Below are 23,367 nucleotides of genomic sequence, written 5' to 3'. Positions count from 1 at the left end.
GCTATTTGTGTTCACCATTACAGTAGATGTAAACTGGATCCAAGAACCTTTTTTAGCCTTTTCCTTACAGACCATGCCTTTGCTTTAAGTTTTTTTTTTGAAATTTATAAGATTTTCAGTTGTTCGATGCTCACAAAACAGGCTCCATCCTTGTTTTTCTCTTTTTTGGGAAGTCAGCAAGCACCCTTCCACCACTGATTAGCATGTTTAAAACGATCAGTGTGCATTTTGGGTAGGGCATTGGTTGCAGCAGTCAGAATCTGTGCTGTGATGTGTTCTGTGCCATTATCAATGGATTGGTATTTGATGATTTGGTAATAAAATGAGTTGTTCAAAGTAAACAAGTTCCAATTAGCCTTGGAAAAATTTCCATTTTAAGTGGGTTTCTGCCTGAAGGATACCGGTTGTTTGAATTCCACAAATTATCAGGTAATGGTCACTGCTTAATGAGTTGTCCAGGGTTGACCAGAGGATGAGTGGGAAAAAAGTTAGAGAGCAGGTTGTCAGGTATATAGCTGTAGTTATTCTAGTGTAGAAATGAATGTAAGTATCAGCAATGTTAAATTATATTTGTTAAGCAGTGATTCAAAAAAGTTTTCGTCATGTGTCTGTATGTGAGGATCCTCAGAGTGGGTAGTGCGCATTAAAGTCTGCTAATAAAAAAAAAGGTAGGAGCAATCTGGCACCTCCGTAGCCAGGTGGGAAGGAGCAGCAGTGCGTAGCACACGCTTCTTAATTAGACCGGGATTCGAGCCAGTCACCACCAAATACGGAGGATGCAGAAAGGTCAGGGAATGACCACCGCATATCCCAGAGCAATATGGCCTTAGTTGCTAATGCTCCTAAAAACCAAATAACAAACAAACAAACAGGTGGAATCCGTATTAAGATGTTCTTCCAGGTCATTATAAGTACATTCTTTGTTTGGTGAGAGGTAGAGTGAAACTACTGTTAACATAATTCTTAAGGAGGAGGCACATACTGCCACAACTTGTATGGACTATTTAGTGGGAATTCTTGAGTTCCAAAGAATGACCACACCTCTGCACACAGCAATGTTGTTATTTCTATTTTGTAGCCAGACAGTGTAACTCTTGACTGTTGGAGTACCTGTGGAGATATAGATTAGTTTCTTGTAGACATATGCCTACCAGACTATACTGCTTGGTTATGTTATAGATATCATCAAGATTGCTATATAGGCCTCTACAATTCCACTACATGATGTGATTCATTATTTGTTTTTAATAATTCGGTTGGATTCAGTCTGTTCTTTTTAGTTCGAGCTTGTTTTTGTCTTCCCAATTTAATTTTTTTCTTTTTTTTGTGGGGGTGGGGGGGATAGAACATCCAGTGTCCATGTCATCTTTTGCATACAAATCTAAGATTGGTTCATCCAGGTTGGTTCTGTTGTTTATATCTATTCATTAAATTTGGACGAGTCTTCTTAATTGGGGCTGCTGTTTTGACTTTTATGGCTTCTGTTCAAGTGTGGAATGCAGTTGGCAGAACTGTAATTGGTGTGTCGTTGGTGCAATCTAGTACATTCTATTCCTTAAAAGACTGTTGTGAGAATGAGAGTATTGCTTGAGCCCTGCAATAGACTTGGCTGGTGGAACTAACATGTCAGTTTGTGCTACTGCTGACTGATATTTCTTTGTTGCTGCATAGGTATGTTTTGGAGTAGTAGTGAGCATAATTTGCTTCTCTGCCTCCTGATAGGTGACTTTCCACTCTACTTTATATCTTTGGATCTTTTTCCATGTTTTCCACAGTTCTCAGGACTTAGAGTAAGTGGGGTGTTGGACCTTGACAGTTTGGACAATGTGGTGTTTCCGTATCACAGTCCACTTGTGTGTGGGATTTGGACCCACAGTTTGGGCACAATACAGCCCCCTCAACAGACAGTCTGGGAGTGACCAAAGTTTTCACAATTATAACATCTTACAGAATTAGGAATACAGGGTCTTACATGGCAGTTGAGATAGCTGGTTTTAACACTGGAAGATATATTTGATAGACCAAATATAAGGATGATATTCCATGTGGCAAGAAGCTCACTATCTTTACTCATCATAATTTGCTTTGCTTGCTTGCTTCATTTTATATCTTTTAACTCTTGGACCAGCTTATCCTCTGTGACATTCATCAGATCACATTCTGCAGTTATCCCTTTGGAGGTATTTAGTGTTGCATATGGGGGTGGGAGTAAGTTTCACAGCTATACCACCAAAGGTTAAGAGCTTTGAAAGAGTCCCAGATGCTAAGACTTGCAGTTTCAATTAATAAATCACCAGATCTAAATTTTTTTCACCATTTTTGGTAAGCCTGCTATGTTTTCTAAACATTTCTATATAAGAAATGGGGATAAATTATTCATACATTTGTTTGATAAAGAAATGGCCACTCCTGTTGCTCTGTGTCAGTACACAGCCTTTTCACCTGTGATGTGTCATGGTCATTTAATTTAGAGTATGATGAGCGTCAAGGGCCAATTGGAGGATAATTATCGAATTCCATGTTTTGCTCCTTTTAACTCTCAGGAAAGTAGCTTTATCCACCCAAGTTTCTGACTCCGCCACGTTGAGTAAGGAGTTGTGCCAACCAGTGATCAGAAGAGAAGTACATTTCTAGAAGAAGTAGCAGTAATGCTGCTAGCAGTAATGCAGCAAGCAGAGAAAAACTTATGAAAAGCAATACTCACACTAGAGAGACACTAGTAAACTGTGCTAAGAAAATCGCTTGGCACTAGGGGCAACACAGTGTGAAGTAACATTTTGTAAATACCTTGTATATTTCAATTCTTTACTGGATTTGTTTGATTCAATTGTTGAATTGACATAAAAACTTAGTTCTATTAATCACTTTTAACAAAAAAATTAACTTTTGTGGCTTGCCACTGATAATCATCAGTGATTTTTGAAATGAGGAAATTTTGATCTGTATATGATGATCTCATTTTACCTGCTGTATCTGTGATATACTTTTGAATGAATCTATCAGTTCACTGTAATTTCAGTTGATCTCACCATATAGTCATACAAAAAGTGCCAGATAACATTTTAATCATCTACACAAACCATGAAATTTCTACATTAAATGTTACACGCAATTTATTTAGTATTTGACAACTACGTACAGATATAAAGAATAGTCATAAGAGGTTGTACAAGTACTCATGCTAAATTTTCATTAGTCCAATCAGCAAAATTATAAATTAAACTCCTTAAAATCTGGCATTCTTGGGGATTGAGAGGCACTAGATTTTATGATTTTTTTGGATGTCAGCGAGGTATACTTAGAGGATGAGCAGTTTTAGAGGAGCACATTTCAATAAATATCAAGCATGAACAACCGATCTTGTTTACATCTAAACATTTATAATGACTATATTTGTCCTTTCATCTGTTTTTGAGGGTAGCAGGATTTAAACTGCATAAATAATACAATGATCTTAATTCTCACAGCAGAACAAACTTGTCTTTGTAATTATTACAAGGTTATTATACTACTTTGGCTACTAAAGAAAGCTTTAACTATATTATAACTTTGAAAACTAATTTTGTATACCACATGGAACTCATATCAAACAACTTTTTTTATAACTCTCTAGTGATAACATATAGACATGTATGTTGTCATTAGAGACCTATCTAATCAGGGACCACCTAGTTCTCAAACAAGATGTCACAGTAGTCTGTTCTTTTAAACATACTGCCAGTTAACATTTTGGATAGTTCATCTATTTGAAAATAGTGCAATACCAGGGCAACTCTTGCAAATGCAACTTTGTTGTGTTGTGAGAATTAAGACCATTGTAAAACTAGTTTAATTTAAATCCTGCTGACAGACTGCAAAAACAAATTAAGAGAAAAGATAATACTACAAGAATCTTATAAAGAAAGAAATGTCACTTTTTTGCATGGCTCCTTAAAGACAAATGTGTTCATTGATATGGTTGCTTTCTTAATATTCTGGATTGTAAAATGTTGATAACTTTTTAAAATGACCATGATTTAAAAGAATTCCAGATTGCAGAGTGCTAAGTTTTACAGAGTTCAATACCATAAATCCATTTCTAAAAAGAGAGAATTTATAGTAAAGTTGACCAAAGCATTTAACCCACTGGCAGATTAATGGGAATTTTTCTGACCCCCTCCCATTCTACTATTTCACTTTAATTAGCTGAAAAATCATCTTTTTAACATTTTTCCTTACCAACATAATTTTTGCCTTGATTTAATAAAAAAATTCAAGTCTCTATTGAATCAGCTGAAGATGTGCTACTTTGGCTACTAAAGAAAGCAAAATCTTTCGTGATTTTATGCAACTGCCAAGTCATTAAGATATATCACTCATATAATTCTGTGTAACTTACTGCTTCACAGATTTTTCTAAATTTTTTTGGATTAATCATGTTGAATTATTGAGTATGGAACATACTGCTTCTTTTAACTTTAACAGGGAAATTATAACAATTGGGAATGCCTGCCATATTGTTTCTTTTAACCTTAACAGATTAAAAAAAGCAGTATGAAATTAATTTTTGATTGCTATAATTTATTTTTTATTCAGGAATTTAATTGGCAATACAATAATTTGTGCATTTGGACAAGGAGTGCATGTGTGTGTATATACACATATAAAAAAAAAAAAAACTTACGTCTTCCATTTTAACTTGCTAGATGGATCCAGAATGCATGGAAAAAGGAAAAGCAATCAAATCACTTTAATAATATTCAAAGAGACAGAGAGAGAGAGAGAGAGAGAGAGAGAGAGAGAGAGAGAGAGAGAGAGAGAGAGAGAGAGAGAGAGAGAGAGCAAGCGGCATATGTAGCTCCAGTGGTAAATCACAAAACATTAAATACAATAAATATTGTAGTATAAAGTATAATATGCTTTCAAAAAATTGTTTTAAATAAACAGTATATATTAATTACATGAACAAATCAAGAGATTTTTCTATGAACTATCACCATATTATTCTTCCATGTTAAGAAAAGGCATTTGGATATAGCATATTCTTTCACAAAAATGGTATCAAAACATTTTCAACAAAATTTTCACTCTGTGCAAAATTACACAGCTAAAAGACACCTGGAGATGATTTTACACACAGTGACCTAAAATCATGTACTCTGAAAAGACTTCTGTTCTTTTCAATAAAACTTTCATTTCATACTCTGAAATGCCACTAAGTGGGGAACAGAGTTACTGAGAAATACAATGTGATAAAATTCTTGAGGTGCTGGGTATAGTCAACTGGTTTTAAAGCTGTTCCTTCTCATAAACAGAGTGGCCAATCACACTGAGAGTTTCAGCATCATCTGGGAAATGAGTTGATTCTCTATTATTATTCTACTGTTGGCTTAATTCATTGTTCACAAAATGTAAAGGTGCCATTTACTTTTCTACTTATTCTTAGCTATACCATTACTGTTCATGTGTTTTACTGTGTGCACTGCATGGCCCAGGCGACATTCTTCTCCCTTGCTTCTCCTGATAAACTGTCCCTTGTCATTTCGGATCCGAAATGATGACTTGTCACTGAAACAGACTGGTCTCTAATTGAAAGCTTATGTTGTTTAGCCATATTTAGATGATTCTTGTTTGTTCTGAGATATTATGTGGATGGTCAATGTTGCCTCAGTTCAACCACGTTTTCTTGTTTGTACACAAGATGTGTACAAACAAGGAATCTCCCCCTGCTTAATTTTTCAGAGTGCATCTACAGCTTTAACAAATTTTTTATATGTAATTGGTATTTATATATACAGGGTGATTCACTGCCAGTGCGACAAACTTGCAGGAGGTGTAGGGGGCACAAAGACAAATCAAAATCATATAGCATCGCAGGGTCCGAAATGCCTTTGTCATGCGGTAGAGGACGTTGAATGGGAGGTCACGTGAACAGCGATCCCGCTGGAAGTCAGCAGTTGTGAACCGGTGCCCGAGGCAGTAGGATGGACGAGTATTCAAACGTTGAACTGGTCAACATGCACCTCGCGTATGGAGCTGCGGACTGTAATGGGTGCGCCGCTCTGCGCTTGTACCAGGAATGTTTCCCGCACAGGCGTGCTCCTCATCATACGATTTTTGCACATGTGCACAGAAGGTTACGTGAGACTGGTTGTTTCATGAGAGGTACCATGAATCAAGAGCGAACGACGAGGACGCCAGACAATGAGGAGAAGGCAATCCGAGTACGAGTACTCGAGCGATAGGCCAACGATTGGGTATTTCCCAATCCACTGTATGGAGGATACTGTCAACAAACCAAATGAGTTCATACCATCTGCAATGCGTCCAATCATTGGAGCCTGCGGATTATCCACTCCGGAGGACTTTTGCTACTTGGTTTCTTCAACAGAAACAGTTCGCAAATGCTGACTTCCAGTGGGATCGATGTTCACACGACCTCCCATTCAACGTCCTCTACCGCATGATGAAGGCATTTCGGACCCTGCAATGCTATGTGATTCCGATTCGTCTTTGTGCCCCCTACACCTCCTGCAAGTTTGTCGCACTGGTAGTGAATCACCCTGTATATACATACTTAATTGCTAAATTTATGTTTCATGCACTTTAAAGGAATAAATTTTCAGTTGTATTGTAGTTGTAGATTGCAGATGTGTGTATATATATATATCGGGTGATTCAGGAGAAATAGTAAATATTTTGGGAGGTTATAGTATTGATTATTCTGAGTAAAAAAGTTCATATACACATGGGTCCAATTCTCAACGGATACACAGATACAGCAGTTTAAAACTGGTGTGCACAGTTCCCTGAATTAGATGTAACCAAAAAGCAGTTATAACCTGACATTGTTTGGTGTTAGAAGCGTTGTTAAGAATGTCACACATCTTCACACATTTCAATATGGTATTTGTCTACAGTTTTTGTGGTGGAAGTGCTACTGCTGTTTGTAGAGAATACCTTCGATGGTTTCCTAACTACATAATACCAGATTCAAGAGCATTTACTAATATTTACACCAAACTGCACGAGACTGGTACAGTTCCCAGTGCTCTTATTTCTTCTGAACGTGCAAATGAACAAAAATTTGGATGAAATGGAACACATTCTTCAGTCGGTAGAACATAGTCCTACTATTAGCACACAAAAAATTTCTATGCGTATCAGTGTTCCACAGACAAGAGTATGCCGAACATTACGTGAGAATGGCTTGTACCCATTTCACATACAGATACAGTGGGTGCAACACCTTTAACCAGGAGACTATCTATGCCCAACAATTGGAATTTTGTCGGTGGATAAATGATAATCGACAATAAATTCCATTAATATTGTTCAGCGACGAAGCTACTTTCACACTTGACAGTATCAATAACACCCGTAACTCTAATAGGTGGTCAAATTAAAATCCACATGCCACTGTAGAAACAAATTTTGAACATCACTTCTCTGTAAATGTGTGGTATGGTATCATTGACAATCAGTTGATTAGGCCTGTTGGGTTACAAAATTGCCTTAGAGGGCACCATTTACCTAGAATTTCTGCAAAATGAATTTCCACTACCATTGGAGAATGTTCCCTTGGCGACAAGGATTGGCATGTACTTTCAGCATGATGGAGCTGAAACATTATACACATTATATCCTGCACATTATACCTGTCTGGTGATACAATATCTTAACAGAACTTTCCCTGAACGATGGATCAGCCGCAGTGGTCCCGTTCATTGGCCACCAAGGTCTCAACTCCACTAGATTTTTGTTTGTAGGGATGGATGAATGAAAAGTGCAGTACACAAAGAAAAGGCGAATACAAGAAACGAATTGCTCGCTCACATTTTGGATACTGCTGCCCTCATAAAGGAACACAGAGATGACCTCAGAAGAACAACACACTGTATTATCACAAGAGTTCCAAAGTACATTGAGGTTGGCGGTGGGATTTTCAAACATTTATTGTGAACTATAAAAAATTTGTCAATTATGTATTTGTATCATTCGAAAAGTCAATAAAGGCAAACAATAAGTCATTTATGATTCTTTAATACCTCATATAATGGCTTTGTGTGCACCAGTTTCAAACGGAAGAACCATTGAGAACCATCTCCGTATTGAACACATCCACAAACATCTCCGTATCCATTGGGAATTGGACACATGTTTATATGAACTTTTTATTCAGAATAATCGATACTATAACCTCGCAAAATATTTAGTATTCCTCCTGAATCACCCTGTGTGTGTACACACACACTTTCCTATTCTATTGCAATGAAGTTCTTCATTTCTTGCTACCTTGCTCTGCAGTATTAGTTAGCATTAGTAGAGGCATTTGATGCAAGAAAGCAAGCTTATGCAGAATCAGCCAAAAAAAAAAAAAAAAAAAAAAAAAACCACTTCCACTTCACCCCTCTGTTCGTTCAAAATACCTGTCCAGCTGAGCCTTAAACTTATTTAGGCTATCAACTTCCACGACAAGGGATGGAAGTCTGTTCCACCAACCAACCACTCGCTGGCTAAAGGCAAATTTCCGCACGTCTATCCTACATCTGTCTTTCCTCAATTTGAATTTATGCCCTCTCAGGTGATTATTCTGAGCGAGAGGAAGAATCCCATCAGCATTGAGCATGCTCAAACCATTCAATGCTTTATACACCTCTATCAGACCACCTCGCTGGTGCCTAGTCTCCAGACACTGTAATTTGCAAAACTTAAGCCTTTCTTCGTAAGAGCACCCCTTTGTTCCATTCACTAATCTTGTTGCCCTTCTCTGTACTCGTTCCAGCAGCTCTACATCCTTCTTGAAATGAGGTCTCCAGACCTGTATACAGTACTCTAGGTGTGGCCTGACCATTGCCTTATACAAGGGAATAATCACCTCCTTATCCCTGCTAGAAAAATTCCTATATATCATTGACAATACACCATGAGCTACTCTTGCAGCCCGTCTGCACTGCTCAGAGAACTTCATATCTGCCTGCACAACCACCCCCAGGTCCCTTTCATTCTCTACCACTGTCAGTGTAGTACCACAGAGTTGATACGTTTCTCTGGGGTTGCTGTTTCCCATGTGTAGTACTTTACATTTGTCAATGTTAAACTTCATTTGCCACCTCTTAGCCCATCTGCTGAACCTTTCCAGATCCTGTTGCAGCAGCATAGTGTCAGTAGTGTCCTTGACAACCCTGCCTACCTTTGTATCGTCTGCAAACTTCGACATTAAGCTTGATATACCATCATCAATATCATTTATGAATACAGAAAACAATAATGGACCCAACACTGAGCCCTGAGGGACTCCACTAATAACATTACTCCACGACGAGCAGTGTCCATTGATTACCACTCTCTGTCTTCTCCCCCTCAGCCACCCCTTTAGCCACAGCAGCAATTTGCCTCCAATGTCACACTGCTCCAATTTGTGCAGCAGTCTTCCATGTGCAACAGTATCAAAAGCCTTTCTAAGATCCAAGTATATAATATCAAAGTTATTCCCTGCATCCAGTTCCTTTGTGACTGCATCATAGTATCCAATCAAGTTGGTCAGGCAAGACTTCCCCTTAACAAAACCATGCTGTGTCCGAGCTATAACTGAAGTCTTGTCTAAATGATCCTGCAGTGCTTCTTTAACTAGTGCCTCCATTAATTTTCCTGGAACAGAAGTTAAACTCACAGGTCTATAATTACTTGTGTCAGCCTTTGATCCTCCTTTGTGTATTGGGGTCACATTTGCACATCTCCAGTCTGTGGGTACCTCCCCTGAGTCCAAGGAAGCTCTCATAATTATGGCTTAGGGTTTGCTTACTTCCTCTGCTGCCTCCTTTAATATAACTGGATAGATCCCATCCACCCCGGGTGCCTTTCTTGTGTTTATCTTCAACAATTTCTCCTCCACTTTACTCTCAGTTATTACAAGATTCTCTAGCTTACTGCTAGAGTTGAATACACCTCTGGCTTTCCCCTCGCTAAATAACTCCTCATGTGTGAATGTCGATGCAAAATATTCATTTAGTTTGTTAGCTATCTGAGCAGGATCATCAACAGTTGACCCATCGATATCAAGTGGACCAATCTGATTCATCCCCTTCCTTCTAGAGTTTACATAAGTAAAGAACTCTTTGCTGTTTTTCTTTGCATCCCTTGCCAAAGATTTCTCGTAATCTGCCTTCGCCTGCCTAACCTCCTTTGTAACTTGGTTACAGATCAACTTGTATCTATCATAGGCTTCTGTGTCATGTGTTAATTTGTATGTATCCCATGCATGTTTCTTCTCTGCCATATGCCTCATCAGTTCATCTGACATCCATTTAGGCCTAAACCTTGAACAATATTTCTTAGTTGGTACGTAAAGCCTAGTAGCTTCCAAGATAAGTTCTTTGAATGCTTCCCATTTTGCATTTGCTGTTGGTAACATCATCAGTTGGTCCCACTGTATAGAATTTAAATACTGTCTCAGTCCATCGTAGTCGCCTTTACGAAAGCAATAACCCTTCCCTTTACCCCTAATGGTAGTTACCTCTTTGAGTAAATCCCACTTCAGCACACTGTGATCACTGCCACCTAGTGGTTCATTTATCTGCAGATTCTTAATGCATGAAGAATCACTGCTGATAATCAAATCAAGAGTATTCCTCCCTCTAGTTGCCTCCCGAACATGCTGATGTAGAAAACAATCATCCAATAAATCCACAAAAGCCTTGCTAGTGTGTGAGTGACCAACCCACAAATTCCAGTCGATATCTGGGAAATTAAAATCTCCCATTATAAGACTCTCTGATTTACTGGCCCATGTATGACCATGACAGTACAAATTGTAATGAAATAAGCTTTCTGATCAGCTTGTCTGTTGAAAAATAGTAACAATTTTTACTCCTTTTTTATAGTTGTTAGATCAGTTGCTTCCCCTATTTCTGCATAGGAAGTAATTAAAGAAAATTCTGAATGTTTAGTGGGTGGATGAATAATAAAGACACAAAATAAATTTGACAGAGGGGCATAAAGCGATTTTAAGCCAAATGAGGAGAGCCCCAATTAGCCAGTCCTCTGATATTCCTCAGACAAGGAATATCAGAACAGATATATGCAAAAATACCAAATTTAAAATGAAAGTAATTGCAAAGTGATCCAATACACATAACCAGATATGCAAGCATATATCAATCCAAATTAGAGATGCATTATTACAGGAGGCGCCTCCGTAGCCAGGTGGGAAGGAGCAGCAGTGCGTAGCACACGCTTCTTGATTAGACCGGGGTTCGAGCCCGTCACCACCAAATACGGAGGATGCGGAAAGGTCAGGGAATGACCACCGCATATCCCGGAGCAATATGGCCTTAGTTGCTAATGCTCCTAAAAAAAAAAAAAAAACCATTATTACAGGATATTTAGGGATAGTAGCAGGCCCTGAGCTCAGAGAAATCCTCTTGTGTGGATACATATTTGGGTAGAGTAGAAAGATTAATATACTGTCTTTCGAAATAAGAAATATATCAGGGCCTACTGATATAATGCATTTGGCATATGATATGTGCTTTGTATATAGTTAATTTTTTTTTTGTATACTCAAGAATATCCTGGTGAATCTACAGAGTAGATTCACTAGGATATTCTTGCTGAGAAATTTGATTCGTGCAGGCCTCCAACTTATATGCTTACCCAATTACATTTTAATTATGATCATTGGGTTTAAATGACTTTTAATAAATTTTAGTAATTCCATAAATTACTTTTAATCACATTTAATTACTTATGAACTATTATCATTAAACTATCAAAATACTTAAATAATATATAAATATATATAGTTTAGTAATGAAATCGATAGGAAAAGGAGAGAAACTGGATATTTACAAGAAATAGAAAGGCAATAAACAGTGGGTACACTTAGTTTAGAGATGGCCAAAGGGGGAAAAAATTAAATAATACTAAGCAAGAAAGATATTGCCACATAATGTGCAGTCTTGATGTCGCTTATCAAGAACCAATCATCGAGACTGCAGATAAAGGTGACAATATCAAACCGTTATCTCTGTTTCAGATATAACATATATGTCATTAAGGTTTAGGTTTAAACTAAGAGAAGTAAATAATTTGGTTTTAATTAAGGCATTAAGAAAATTAAAGCAGTGGATATTACAGCAAAATGAAAGTAAAAATGGGGGAATATATGCATTATGCATGTAGTTTATAATTAGCTCTACAGAGAACAGAAATACCAATGGAAGTAAAAGAGAACTTACTGTTATCACAATTATTATAAAGATTAATGGAAATGTGTCTATTATAATAGGCATGATTTTTATTATTAAGTGTGATGCCTTCAACTTTGAGGTGGTTAACTTTTCTCGTTGGCTATCTGATATCTCTAAAAATGTTCACTCTAATATCATCCTCTCCCAATGCATCAGGATTACCACTATTTACAATGATTACAATATCACTATTTCTAACATCAGAAAATTCTACCTCAGACTCACTGCAACTCTTTTTCCTTATCTTATTTGACATATCACTTTCAGCATAAAGCCCTAAATTTCCATAACGTTCTGTCCAACTACAACTCAGTTTTGGCATGAATTTTCTGTTAATTTAATTGCCTACTTCTCACTATCTAGGTATGTACATTTTGTATATAGTGTACAATGCATGGTTATATATGATGTTTTATTATACAAAATATGCAATTTTTCTTTTAACTCACTAATTTTTAATTTGATGTTTATCTTTACCAAATTGTTCATTTTATCATTATTTTTTTTTACTAATTTTTAAATTATTGTTTATGGAACTGTTTGTTTCTATCATTATTTTTATTTACTAATGATTGGTATTCATGCTTATTTTTTTGTTTTTATCCTTATCTTCCTGTTTTACATTATTTAAATCTGAGATTCATACTCTCAGAATTCTGTACAATGTCCTTTCTATAGGAATGGGATTGTGACCCTAGACTATCTGAGCACTACTTTCACTACATTTATGTTCCCTTTTTACTGTTCAGCCTTCATTTTATGTGCCATTAGTTTTACGAACACATAGCGAGAAACAATTTTCTTTATATCTCGACTATTTTTGCCTTAGTAAAGTTTTTAGAACCTGATCCTGCTGATTTGTTCATTGTTAATCTCTTCTTCTATTCTATGCTGAGATTGGATATCTTGAAGTTATTCTCGAACTTTCACCACTTCTATTTTTTTTTTTTTTTTTTTTCTCCCAAAAGAAGTCACTAGTTTGGTACTAGTTTTAGATTTCAGCACAGCATTTGACTCAGTCCCACATAAGCGGTTACTTTATAAGCTTGAATGGGTTGGAATCACAGGGAAAATCCTTAGATGGATTAACTGGATGGCTTCAGCAGAGCAGGAGGCAGGGGATTATTATAAATGGTTATTCCTCAGATTGGGTTAATGTAAGAATTCCCCAACCATCAGTATTGGGACCACTGTTGTTTCTGATTTTCTTAAATAACATTGATGAAGGGATAGAGGGTATGATGTCTAAATTTGATAACGTAAAGACTGGAAGAGTAATTAATGATCACTGCCAAGCAGAGCACTGCCAGAGGAGAAGATCATTGCCATGAAACAGTGTACCTGGTCAGCAATAATGTTTAGGTAGGTGGTAAATGTCAGAATGCCTGGCACATGGATGACTGGACCCAGGGTATCCCCGCAGAACATCGCCCAAAGCATGACACCACTGCCACTGGCTTCTTTTCATCCTACAGTGCATTCAGGCTCCATCACTTCCCCAGGTAAACGATGCACATGTACCCGGCTGTCCACCTGGTGCAACAGGAAATGTGATTCATCGGACCAGACGACCATCTTCCAATCACTCAAGGTCCAGTTTCAATGCTCGCGTGCCCATTGTAGGCACTGTTGCCGGTGAACCGTGGTTAGCATGAGCACTCTGAGCAGACTGCGGCTACGCAGCCCCATTTTCGGCAGGGTTCGATGTACTATGTGTTGTGACACATTACTCCAGTCACCAGCATTCCTTTCTGTTGCCACGTACCATCCGGGAGAGCCTTCGCTCACCTCGAGCATCAATGAGCCGTGGTCGTCCAACACATCACCAGTGGTTCGTGGGTTTTCCCTCCTCGGACCACTTTCGATAGGTACTAGCCACGGCTGACTGTGAGCACCCCACCAGCTGTGCTGTTTTGGATATGCTCTGACCCAGTCATCTGGCCATTACAATTTGGCATTTGTGAAACTCACTTAAGTCCGCTGCCTTTCCCATCTGAAGAACAAGAGTAACACATTAACGGAGCTCAGTATCAGGTGTTTTTTTATACCATGTCTGAACCTGCACAAGCAGTTCACCTGCAGTTTCTTCAATTTGCATAACGACTCGCTGGTCATAATGTTTTGGGTCATTGGTGAATATAAAAAGCTGGTTGAGAGTATGGTGCGAAGATTGAAGGCTATCATAAACGCAAAGATTTCAGGACAAAATATTAAAATGACACAATAAAAGCTTTTTTTTTTTTTTTTTTTGTCTAAAGGCAGGTTTCAGGATATTAATGGTAGGGCAGGGGATATATAATGACAAAGCTGATTTTTGTATCCAACTGTTTTATGACATTTTGACTAAACTTGTCATTTTTCCGGAATGGCTCTATATTTTCTGAAATATAGAGGAGACTCAGAGACAAGAGGCCCTTCCATACGACACAGCAAATGGAGAAAGATCCATTTATATAGATTAATGTTCTAAGTCAGATAGGAAGGCTGGTTGAAAATGTTGCAAATGGGTAAGGTATTGATAGCATATGGACTGGCCATTCTGATTGACTGTCATAATGATAAAGATGGGACACTGAAAAGATGTATAGCTTCTTTATTTCATTTCCCATGATACTACAGCAACTTTATAATGCACTTAATGAAAAATGGTCATAAGTTTCCCAGTATCTCATGTATAACCTGATTTCATTCAATGCAAAAATAAACCTTTTTAGAGGCAAAAAACTGCACAGTAGATTACAGATTCACCTTTGAAAAATGCATGTGATTTCTTACTAATATGGAACCCCACCCACCCGAAAAAAAAAAAAAAAAAAAAAAAACCCTTTCATCATCAGAGTCATTCAAGTTTTAATAATTCAACCTTTAGCTACCTTTTTTTCCTTGAGTTAACTGAAAACTAGACTAAACAATAACTCTGTTACAGAATGATGTCAAACTCAAAATATTGCCCAATTTGTTTCATTTTGTTGCATATACAACTGATGTGTAAAAGATTAAATTTTTGTCTTACAATCATAGTTCAGAGGGAAGAAACAGCTTCATCTGTGCCCTATTGTGAATTATGTTGTGTCTGGGCACCAGTAGTAGGACCAAACGCCATGCATTTTTAATAGTGACCTACACTTCCTCAATAAAGAAAAAATCTAAAGCATAATTACCCAGCATGAACTGGAGCTCTTGATATATCAACGTTATCAGGAACAAAGTTGCCAGTAAATGTTGATTCCACAGTGTGAGAAATATGTTGAGGTGTAAGGTGTTCTTCTTCAACAGTTAATGGTGCTGGGAAAAAAAAAAAAAAAAAAACAGGTCATTTTGAAAATTTTATTCAAAATTCTAGGCAATATTTATGCACAAAAACTCACATAACTGGCTGAAATGAATATATTATTTTATCCAATAAAATTATTAAAAAAATATATAGAGATACACGGAAAAGAATTTACCTGTAGGGAAGTAAATTCTAAATGGAATGCATTCAAGGAATTAATCTTGGAAGTTACTAGGCTTTTCATACCAACTAAAAAATACTGTTCAAAGTTTTGACCTAAATCGATGTCAGATGAACTAATGAGACTTGTGACAGAAAAGAAAAATGCATGGTATACATATAAATTATCAGGAGACACAGATACCTATGGTAGATAAAAGATACAAGTCACAAAGGAGATTAGGCAAGCAAAGGCAGATTACGAAAAATCATTGGCAGAGGATGCAAAGTAAAACTTTGCATCCTTTACAAAGACTTCTTTACTTATGTAAACTCTAGAAGGACGGAGACGAATCAGATTGGTCCACTTGATATCAATGGTTTGATTGTTGATGATTTTGCTCAGGTAGCTGCCAAACTGAATGAGTATTTTTAATCTACATTCACACATGAGGAATTTTGTAGGAAGTGGAGGCCAGAAATTTATCAAGCTCTAACAGGAAGCTAAATGATTTTGTAATAACTGAGTACAAAGTGCAGGACAAATTGCTAAAGTTAAACATAAAAAAGGCACCTGGAGTGGATGGGATCTATCCAGTTATACTAAAGGAGGCAGCAAAGGAAGTAAGCAAACCCTTAGCCATAATTATGAGATAGAGATCCTTGGATTCAAGGAAGGTCCCTGCAGACTGGAGATGTGCAAATGTATCCCCAATTCACAAAGGGGGGATCAAAGGGTGACAAGTAATTAAAGACCTGTTAGTTTAACTTCTGCTCCAGTAAAAATAATGGAGTCACTGAAAAAAGAAGTAATGCAGGATCATTTAGACAAGGCTGCAATTATATTTCGGTCACGGCATGGGTTTCTTAAGGGGAAATCTGGTTTCACAAATTTTATTTGATATTACAATGTGGTCACTAAGGAAGTGGTTGGAAAAAAATAATTTTGATATCATATACTTGGAATACTGGAATGCTTTAGATACTGTTGAACATAAAAGACAGCTGTACAAATTAGAGTAGTGTGGCATTAAGGGAAAGTTGGTGCTATGGATAAAGGGATGGCTGAGTGGGAGAAGACAGAGTGGTAATCAATGGACATTACTCTTCATGGACTAATGTTATTAGTGGACTTCCCCAGGGTTCATTGCTGGATCTTGTTGTTTTTTTATTTATCAAAAATACTGATGAAGGCATATCAAGCTTAATGTCCAAGTATGCAGATGATATATAGGTTGGTAGGGTGGTTAATGACAGTATGCTACTGCAATAGAATCTATAAAAGTTACGCAGATGGGAAGACAAATAGCAAATTTTTTAAAAATTCCACAAAAAAATTCACTCCACTGTTGGGGGGGGGGGGGGCTCACTACCACGAACCCAAACCAAAGCCTATATGTTCCTCAAAATGAAGAATTCAAGGGTTAAATGAATCTACATAAATTATTTGTGAAAGAGGCAATATACCCAGAAATTACCATACATTAATTACCCTTTTATTTTCTAAAGCCAGTGCTTTTTCAAGGGTATAAATATGGTAAAATTAACTACAGTTAAATAGAATTGAAATTAACAAATCTAATGAATCCTGTTTCCCCAAGATGCCATTTGATCAAGAAATCACAGAGCCTTAGTAAATAAAAAAAATAATAAATAAATCAGAACAAAATTTAACCTATAAATTCCACCACAAGACTGGGTTGGGATGCTGGACTCCATTACCATGGCAACCACATATCCAATTTATCATGTTAAACTGGTAAAATGAGAGAATGGACTGAAAGAAATGGTTAAATACCTAACAAATCTACCCCAGGGGCTCACATATGGTGAATATGGGCTTGGCACACCCAGGGTCTTACACTATATGGCTGCTAATAATAATAACGGCCTTGATAAAAAAAAATTCATTCAAAATTATGTAACAAAAGTAAGTCAAAGCAACTGTCAAAAAATAATAAATAAAAATAAATCTGTAATAAAACAGTACAGATTATCATCATTATTATTATTACCTTTTCTCTCTGTGGGATTTTTTTCACCATATGATAGGTACTGGTACCAAGTGCATGGGGTGGGTGGTTGTGTTCAGTTACTACTATTATTATTAGTGTTGTTGAGGAACTAACTATCCTATAAAGTTTTCAGGATCGCAGCTTTCTAGAGGTCTATGTAAGTCATCTTTAGGGGCCTGTTGCAGAGGCTCTTTGGCACCATGCTGATGGTTGACATGGTGAGAGATGGTCATTACTTGTTTCATATGTTACATTTCTTTGACTTCTTGTCTTATTAGTGGATACTTCTTGATCTTTTCCTTGTAGGTTTCTGAAGGTTGCAAGTGTTGAGCAGCACTATGTCGATTGGGCCCCACTGGAGAATTACCTGGAGATCAGCATTTAAAGAAATGGTAGCGGATATTTGAGAAGTTAAAGCTGTTTGAGCAGGGCAAGGTTTTTCAAACTGAAAGGTGGAAGGCAATGTGCTACTGTCAGTAAAACTATGGAGAGGATTTCCAGTCAATGAAGAAGGTCATTAATATACAAGAGGAAAAGAGTGGGAGAAAGAACTGAATCTTCGAGAACACAGGCATTAGTGGAGAAGTTAGAAGACAGAGAACTGTCTACCATTAACCAGTGAGCCATCATAGATAAAACTGGATACTCAATTACAAAACACAGCTGGCAAACCATGGGATGGAAGCTAATTTAGAAGACCTTTATGCCAAACATGAACAAAAGCCTTGGAGATGTCAAGATCAACTGCTTGTGTTTCACCCAACTTTTCCATTGAATTTGTCCGTAAATAGGTAACATAAGCCAGAATATCACCATTGGATCGACACTGACAGAATCTATACTGGCGATTGTTGATCAGACGGAATGTTTTTAGATAGTTTAAGAGTTTGCTGTTAATTGATTTCTCCATTACTTCAGAAAAAGTAGAAGTAATTGCAATGGCACGATAATTGGATGGGAGGGATTTTTCACCCTTTTTAGAAACTGGCTGGATATGAGCAAATTTCCAAGCAAAAGGAAAAACACCTTTGGAATAAGGAAGTAAAAAAAGTGACAAAGAACAGAAGTATTTTCAGGAGCTCAGGTTTTCAGAACAAGTGGAGAAATAACATCAGGACCAGGAGCTTTCTTAGCATCAGATTCATAAAAATCCTTCTGACATCCTTTTGACGGAAGACCACAAGAGGCATTGAATGTAGTGTACTGAGAATGGTTTGTGGAGATTTACCAAGATCATCAATACATGAGTTGGAAGAAAAATAGGATATCGGCAGGTCAGCTTTATCTTTGGCTGATGTGGCAACAGAATCATCTGGTTTTGACAGGAGTGGGAACAGAGATGGGCAAAAATTTGCAGCCAATAGTTATCTTCTTGTCCAGTGGGAGCAGAATGGTCGGCTCCCACTGGACAAGAAGCAAGTTTCTACTCTTACCATGTTCGAAATCTAGTTTGGACCAATTAATAACTGCTTTATAAAGTATAAATGATACTTAATAATAAAATTATTATGCTATGTCGCTTATAAAAACGTAGTACTAGAAATACAGTAAACCCCCGCTATTCGCTGTATCTGTATTGGTGGTTTCGCGGTCGCTGATTTAATATAAAATGAAACATAAAAAAATGTGAATTTTAAGGCACCGTAAACATTTTCCGTCATAAAAAAAAACATGGGCGTGGCCAAAATTATCTTTCCCGGTCAAAACAGCGCTCAGTGGGTGGGGGAGAGGGGTGACAAAATCGCGAGCGTGGATGTTTCTCGCTAATCCTTGTTCAGTATGTGTTATGCGCTTGTCATGGAAGGTTTCGTCGTTTGCTTTTAATTAATTTATATGCTTATAAATTGAATAAATTTATCAATTTACAAATTGATATGCTTACAAAAATGATAAATTTTACACTGCAAAACGGTAGATTTGATAAATCTACCATTTTGCAGTGTAAAACAGACTTTTTCGAGTGTATTAACGGAAGAAATTGACTTTATTGTGGACAAGTTCTTTCTAACCCGTACAAAAATATGGCTACGAATAACAAAAGAAATGTGAAAAGATCAAAGAAGGTGATGACATTAGCAAATAAAATTGAGTTATTAGATAAAATTTCTAATGGTGAAAGTGTCTCCTCAGTGGCAAAACATTATAAAATCACTGAGTCAATGGTACGATCAATCAAGAAATCGGAAGAAAAAATCTGCCGTAGTGTCCGTGAAAACGCGCTAATTGCTTCAAAAATTTGCTCTGTAACTCATGATGTTAAATTAGAAAAAATGGAAAAAGCTTAAAATCTGTGGATAGAAGACCGAACTCAAAATAAAATTCCATTAAGTTCACTCATCATTTGTGAAAAGGCAAAACTCCTTTATCAACACTTTAGCAAAACTGGTGATAGCACTGGTAGGATAAGTTTTTTTAGCTAGCAAAGGCGCTGGTTTGAAAGATTTGTTTGAAATTTCTAATAAATATTACATTCAATATTAAATTGTTTCTTATTTTCATTTCGATGCCATATGCTTGCATTTCTAATGGTCATATTATGAAGGTACATAGACAAAAATTTTAGACTAGTTCATACTTTGGAACGGAACCCCTTTATTACTATGGGAGCCATAACTCAGTATTCGCGGCATTTCTCAGGAACGTAACCCCCTCGAATAGCGGGATTTACTGTATTTTGTAATAAAAATTAAGAAATATTATATGATTCAGAGAATATAGGCTTAGTGGACCGCTCTAAAAATATTATGCTGAAAGGGGTTCACTAAAAATTATTTTTGTTGAAAGGGGTTCGCGAGTCAAAAAAGATTGGGAACCGCTGGTCTAGAACACCTAAAGTACAAGTGGTTTTAATTCTTGCATACTACTGCTGTGGAGAAAAGTAAATTAGTCTGACTAATTTCAATCTAAAGGCCCAGTATGGCAGAATCAGAAATTTCAAGAATCCATCCCGCGTGCTTCCATTGTGAAGTAGATCAGGAAGCAGCAATCCAATGCATGTCATATTGCCAATTTTACTATGTGGCCTTTTTTTTTTTTTTTTTATGAAAACCCCAAACACGAAAGGTATCAAAACCTATAGTACTTAGTACCGTTCGTGGGTTGAAGGAGAAGTATGGGGGGAGGGGGATGCCGGAAACTTTGCTCTAGAGACCAAACATGGGTTTCACCACTTCAAGCCTCCAATAAGCAAAGTGGTGGTATTTCGCCGGTTCATGAAAGTCATCTTCCAACTACACACATTTGGGGCCTGCCCCAAATGTGATATAATGTGGTTCAACTAACAGCAACGTTTAAAGTACATCTGCCCATTCTACAAATGAAGTAAAGAACAAAAGGCAAATGCAGGTGAATGTGTGGATGTCCAGGATGACTTGGAGGTAGAAAATGAACAAACGAACAATTGTACAGAGAAATAAAATGGGCCAGTAAATCACATTGTGTTATAATGGGGGATTTTAACTTCCTAGATATTGGCTGGAACTTGTGGATTGGTCACTTGCACACCAGCATGACTATTGTGGATTTATTACATGATTGTTTTCTAAAGCAGCATGTTCAAGAGGCAACCAGAAAGGGTAATACTCTTGATAAGTGGTTTGATATTGATGATCCTGCTCAGATAGCTGATAATCTAAATGAGTATTTTGCATCCAAATTCACACAAGAGGAGTTATTAAGGGAGAAAAATTCAGAAATATATAAAACTGTAACAGGGTGCTTAATGATTTTGTAATAACTGAGCGAAGGGGAGGAGAAATTATTGATGTTAAACATAAGAAAGGCATCTGGGGTGGATAAGATTTATCCAGTTATATTAAATGAGGTGGCAAAGGAAGTAAGCAAACCCTTAGCCATAATTATGAGAGCATCCTTGGACTCGGAGGAAATTCCCACGGATTGGAGATGTGCAAATGTATCCCCACGTTACATAGGGGCATCTAAGGGTGATGTGAGTAATTGAAGAATAGTGAGTTTAACTTCTGTCCCAAGGAAAATAATGGAGTCACTGGTTAAAGATGCACTGCAGGATCATCTAGACAAGACTGCAGTAATAATTCAGACACAGCATAGGTTTCATAAGGGAAAGTCTTGCCAGACAAATCTGATTGGATACTATGATGTGGTTACAAAGAACTGGATGCAAAAAATAATTTTGATATTATATACTTGGATTTCAGGAAAGCTTTTGACACTGTCACTCATGGAAGACTACTGTACAAATTGGAGTAGTATGGTATTAAGGGCAAGTTGCTACAATGCATAAAAGGGTGATTGAGTGGGAGAAGACAGAGTGGTAATCAATGGAAGTTGTTATTCGTGGACAAATGTTATTAGTGGAGTCCCCAGGGATTCGGCGTTGGGCCCCACTGTTATTTTGTATATTTATCAGCGATACTGATGAAGGTTATATCAGGCTTGATGTCGAAGTTTTCAGATGATACAAATGTTGGCACGGTTGTTAATGACAGTAATGGCAGTGTGCTACTGCAACAGGATCTAGAAAATTTGGGCAGATGGGCTGGGAAGCGGCAAGTGAAGTTTCACATTGACAAATGCAAAATACTACCTATGGGTAGAAGTAACCTCAGAGGAATGTACCAACTGTGTCATACTAAACTTAGGTGGTAGAAAATTAAAAAGATCTGGGAGTAACTATGCAGTCAGATATAGTAGTAGTAGTAGTGGCATGTGATGCTAGAAAGCAAATGTATGAGCTTATGCAGCATCAGCCAAAAAAAAAAAAAAAATCACACCATTCCCTCCAAATGCCTGTCCAGTTCCTCCTTAAATTTATTCAACCTATCAACTTCCACAACGACAGATGGAAGTTTGTTCCAGCAATTAACCACCCGCTGGCTAAAGGCAAATTTCCGCACATCTATTCTACATCTGTCCTTTCTTAATTTGAATTTATGCCCCCTTAGGTTCGTAATCTGAACAAGTGGAAGGATCCCATCAGAATTCAGCATGCTGAACCCATTCAAGGCCTTATACACCTCAATCAGATCACCACGCAGGTGCCTAGTCTCCAGCCACTGCAATTTGCAGAACTTAAGCCTCTCTTGATAAGAGGATCCCTTCATTCCCCTCACCAATCTTGTTGCCCTTCTCTGTACACGCTCAAGTAAATCTACATCCTTCCTAAAATGAGGCCTCCAGGCTTGTATGCAGTACTGAAGGCATGGCCTGACCATTGCCTTATACAGAGGGATAATCACCTCCTTTTCCCTGCTAGCAAAATTCCTATATATCATTGACAAAACCCCATGACCTGCCCTGGCAGCCTGTCTGCATTGCTCAGAAAACTTCATATCTGCCTGCACAATTACTCCCAGGTCTTTTTCATTTTCTACCACCTTAAATGTAGTACCACACAGTTGGTACTGTTTCTCTGGGGTTACTTCTACCCATATGCAGTACTTTGCATTTGTCAAGGTTAAACTTCAGTTTCCACTTCTTAGCCCATCTGCCCAAATTATCTAGATCCTGTTGCAGTAGCACACTGCCATTACTATCATTAACAACCCTGCCAACCTTTGTATCATCTGCAAACTTCGACACTAAGCCTGATATACCTTCATAAATATCATTGATAAATATACAAAACAACAGTGGACCCAACACCGAACCTGTGGGACTAATAACATTAGTCCAAGAAGAGCAGCACCCATTGATTACCACCCTCTGT

General features: G+C 37.4%; 1 protein-coding gene across 2 annotated transcripts in view; it reads right to left on the bottom strand.

The window, feature by feature from the left end:
* LOC150081718 (uncharacterized) overlaps positions 1 to 23,367 on the bottom strand; it is a 1,674,628-nt gene that overhangs the window by 725,636 nt on the left and 925,625 nt on the right. Inside the window, exons 22-23 of one of the 2 annotated variants that reach the window (XM_090378825.1) lie at positions 15,392 to 15,515; positions 4,664 to 4,681 (exon numbers count right to left, since the gene is read on the bottom strand). In XM_090378825.1, the coding sequence (XP_090234951.1) occupies positions 4,664 to 4,681; positions 15,392 to 15,515 (142 nt within the window). The remainder of the gene's footprint in view (positions 1 to 4,663; positions 4,682 to 15,391; positions 15,516 to 23,367) is intronic. The other variant, XM_090378826.1, reaches the window with a different exon arrangement.

The sequence above is a fragment of the Mastigoproctus giganteus genome, chromosome 8 (genome assembly GCF_048544385.1).
Source record: "Mastigoproctus giganteus isolate SK-2022 chromosome 8, ASM4854438v1, whole genome shotgun sequence".
Taxonomy (NCBI): Eukaryota; Metazoa; Arthropoda; class Arachnida; order Uropygi; family Thelyphonidae; genus Mastigoproctus; species Mastigoproctus giganteus.
The sequence above is the reverse complement of the archived record's forward strand: the minus strand, read 5'-3'. Positions and strand labels throughout refer to the sequence as shown.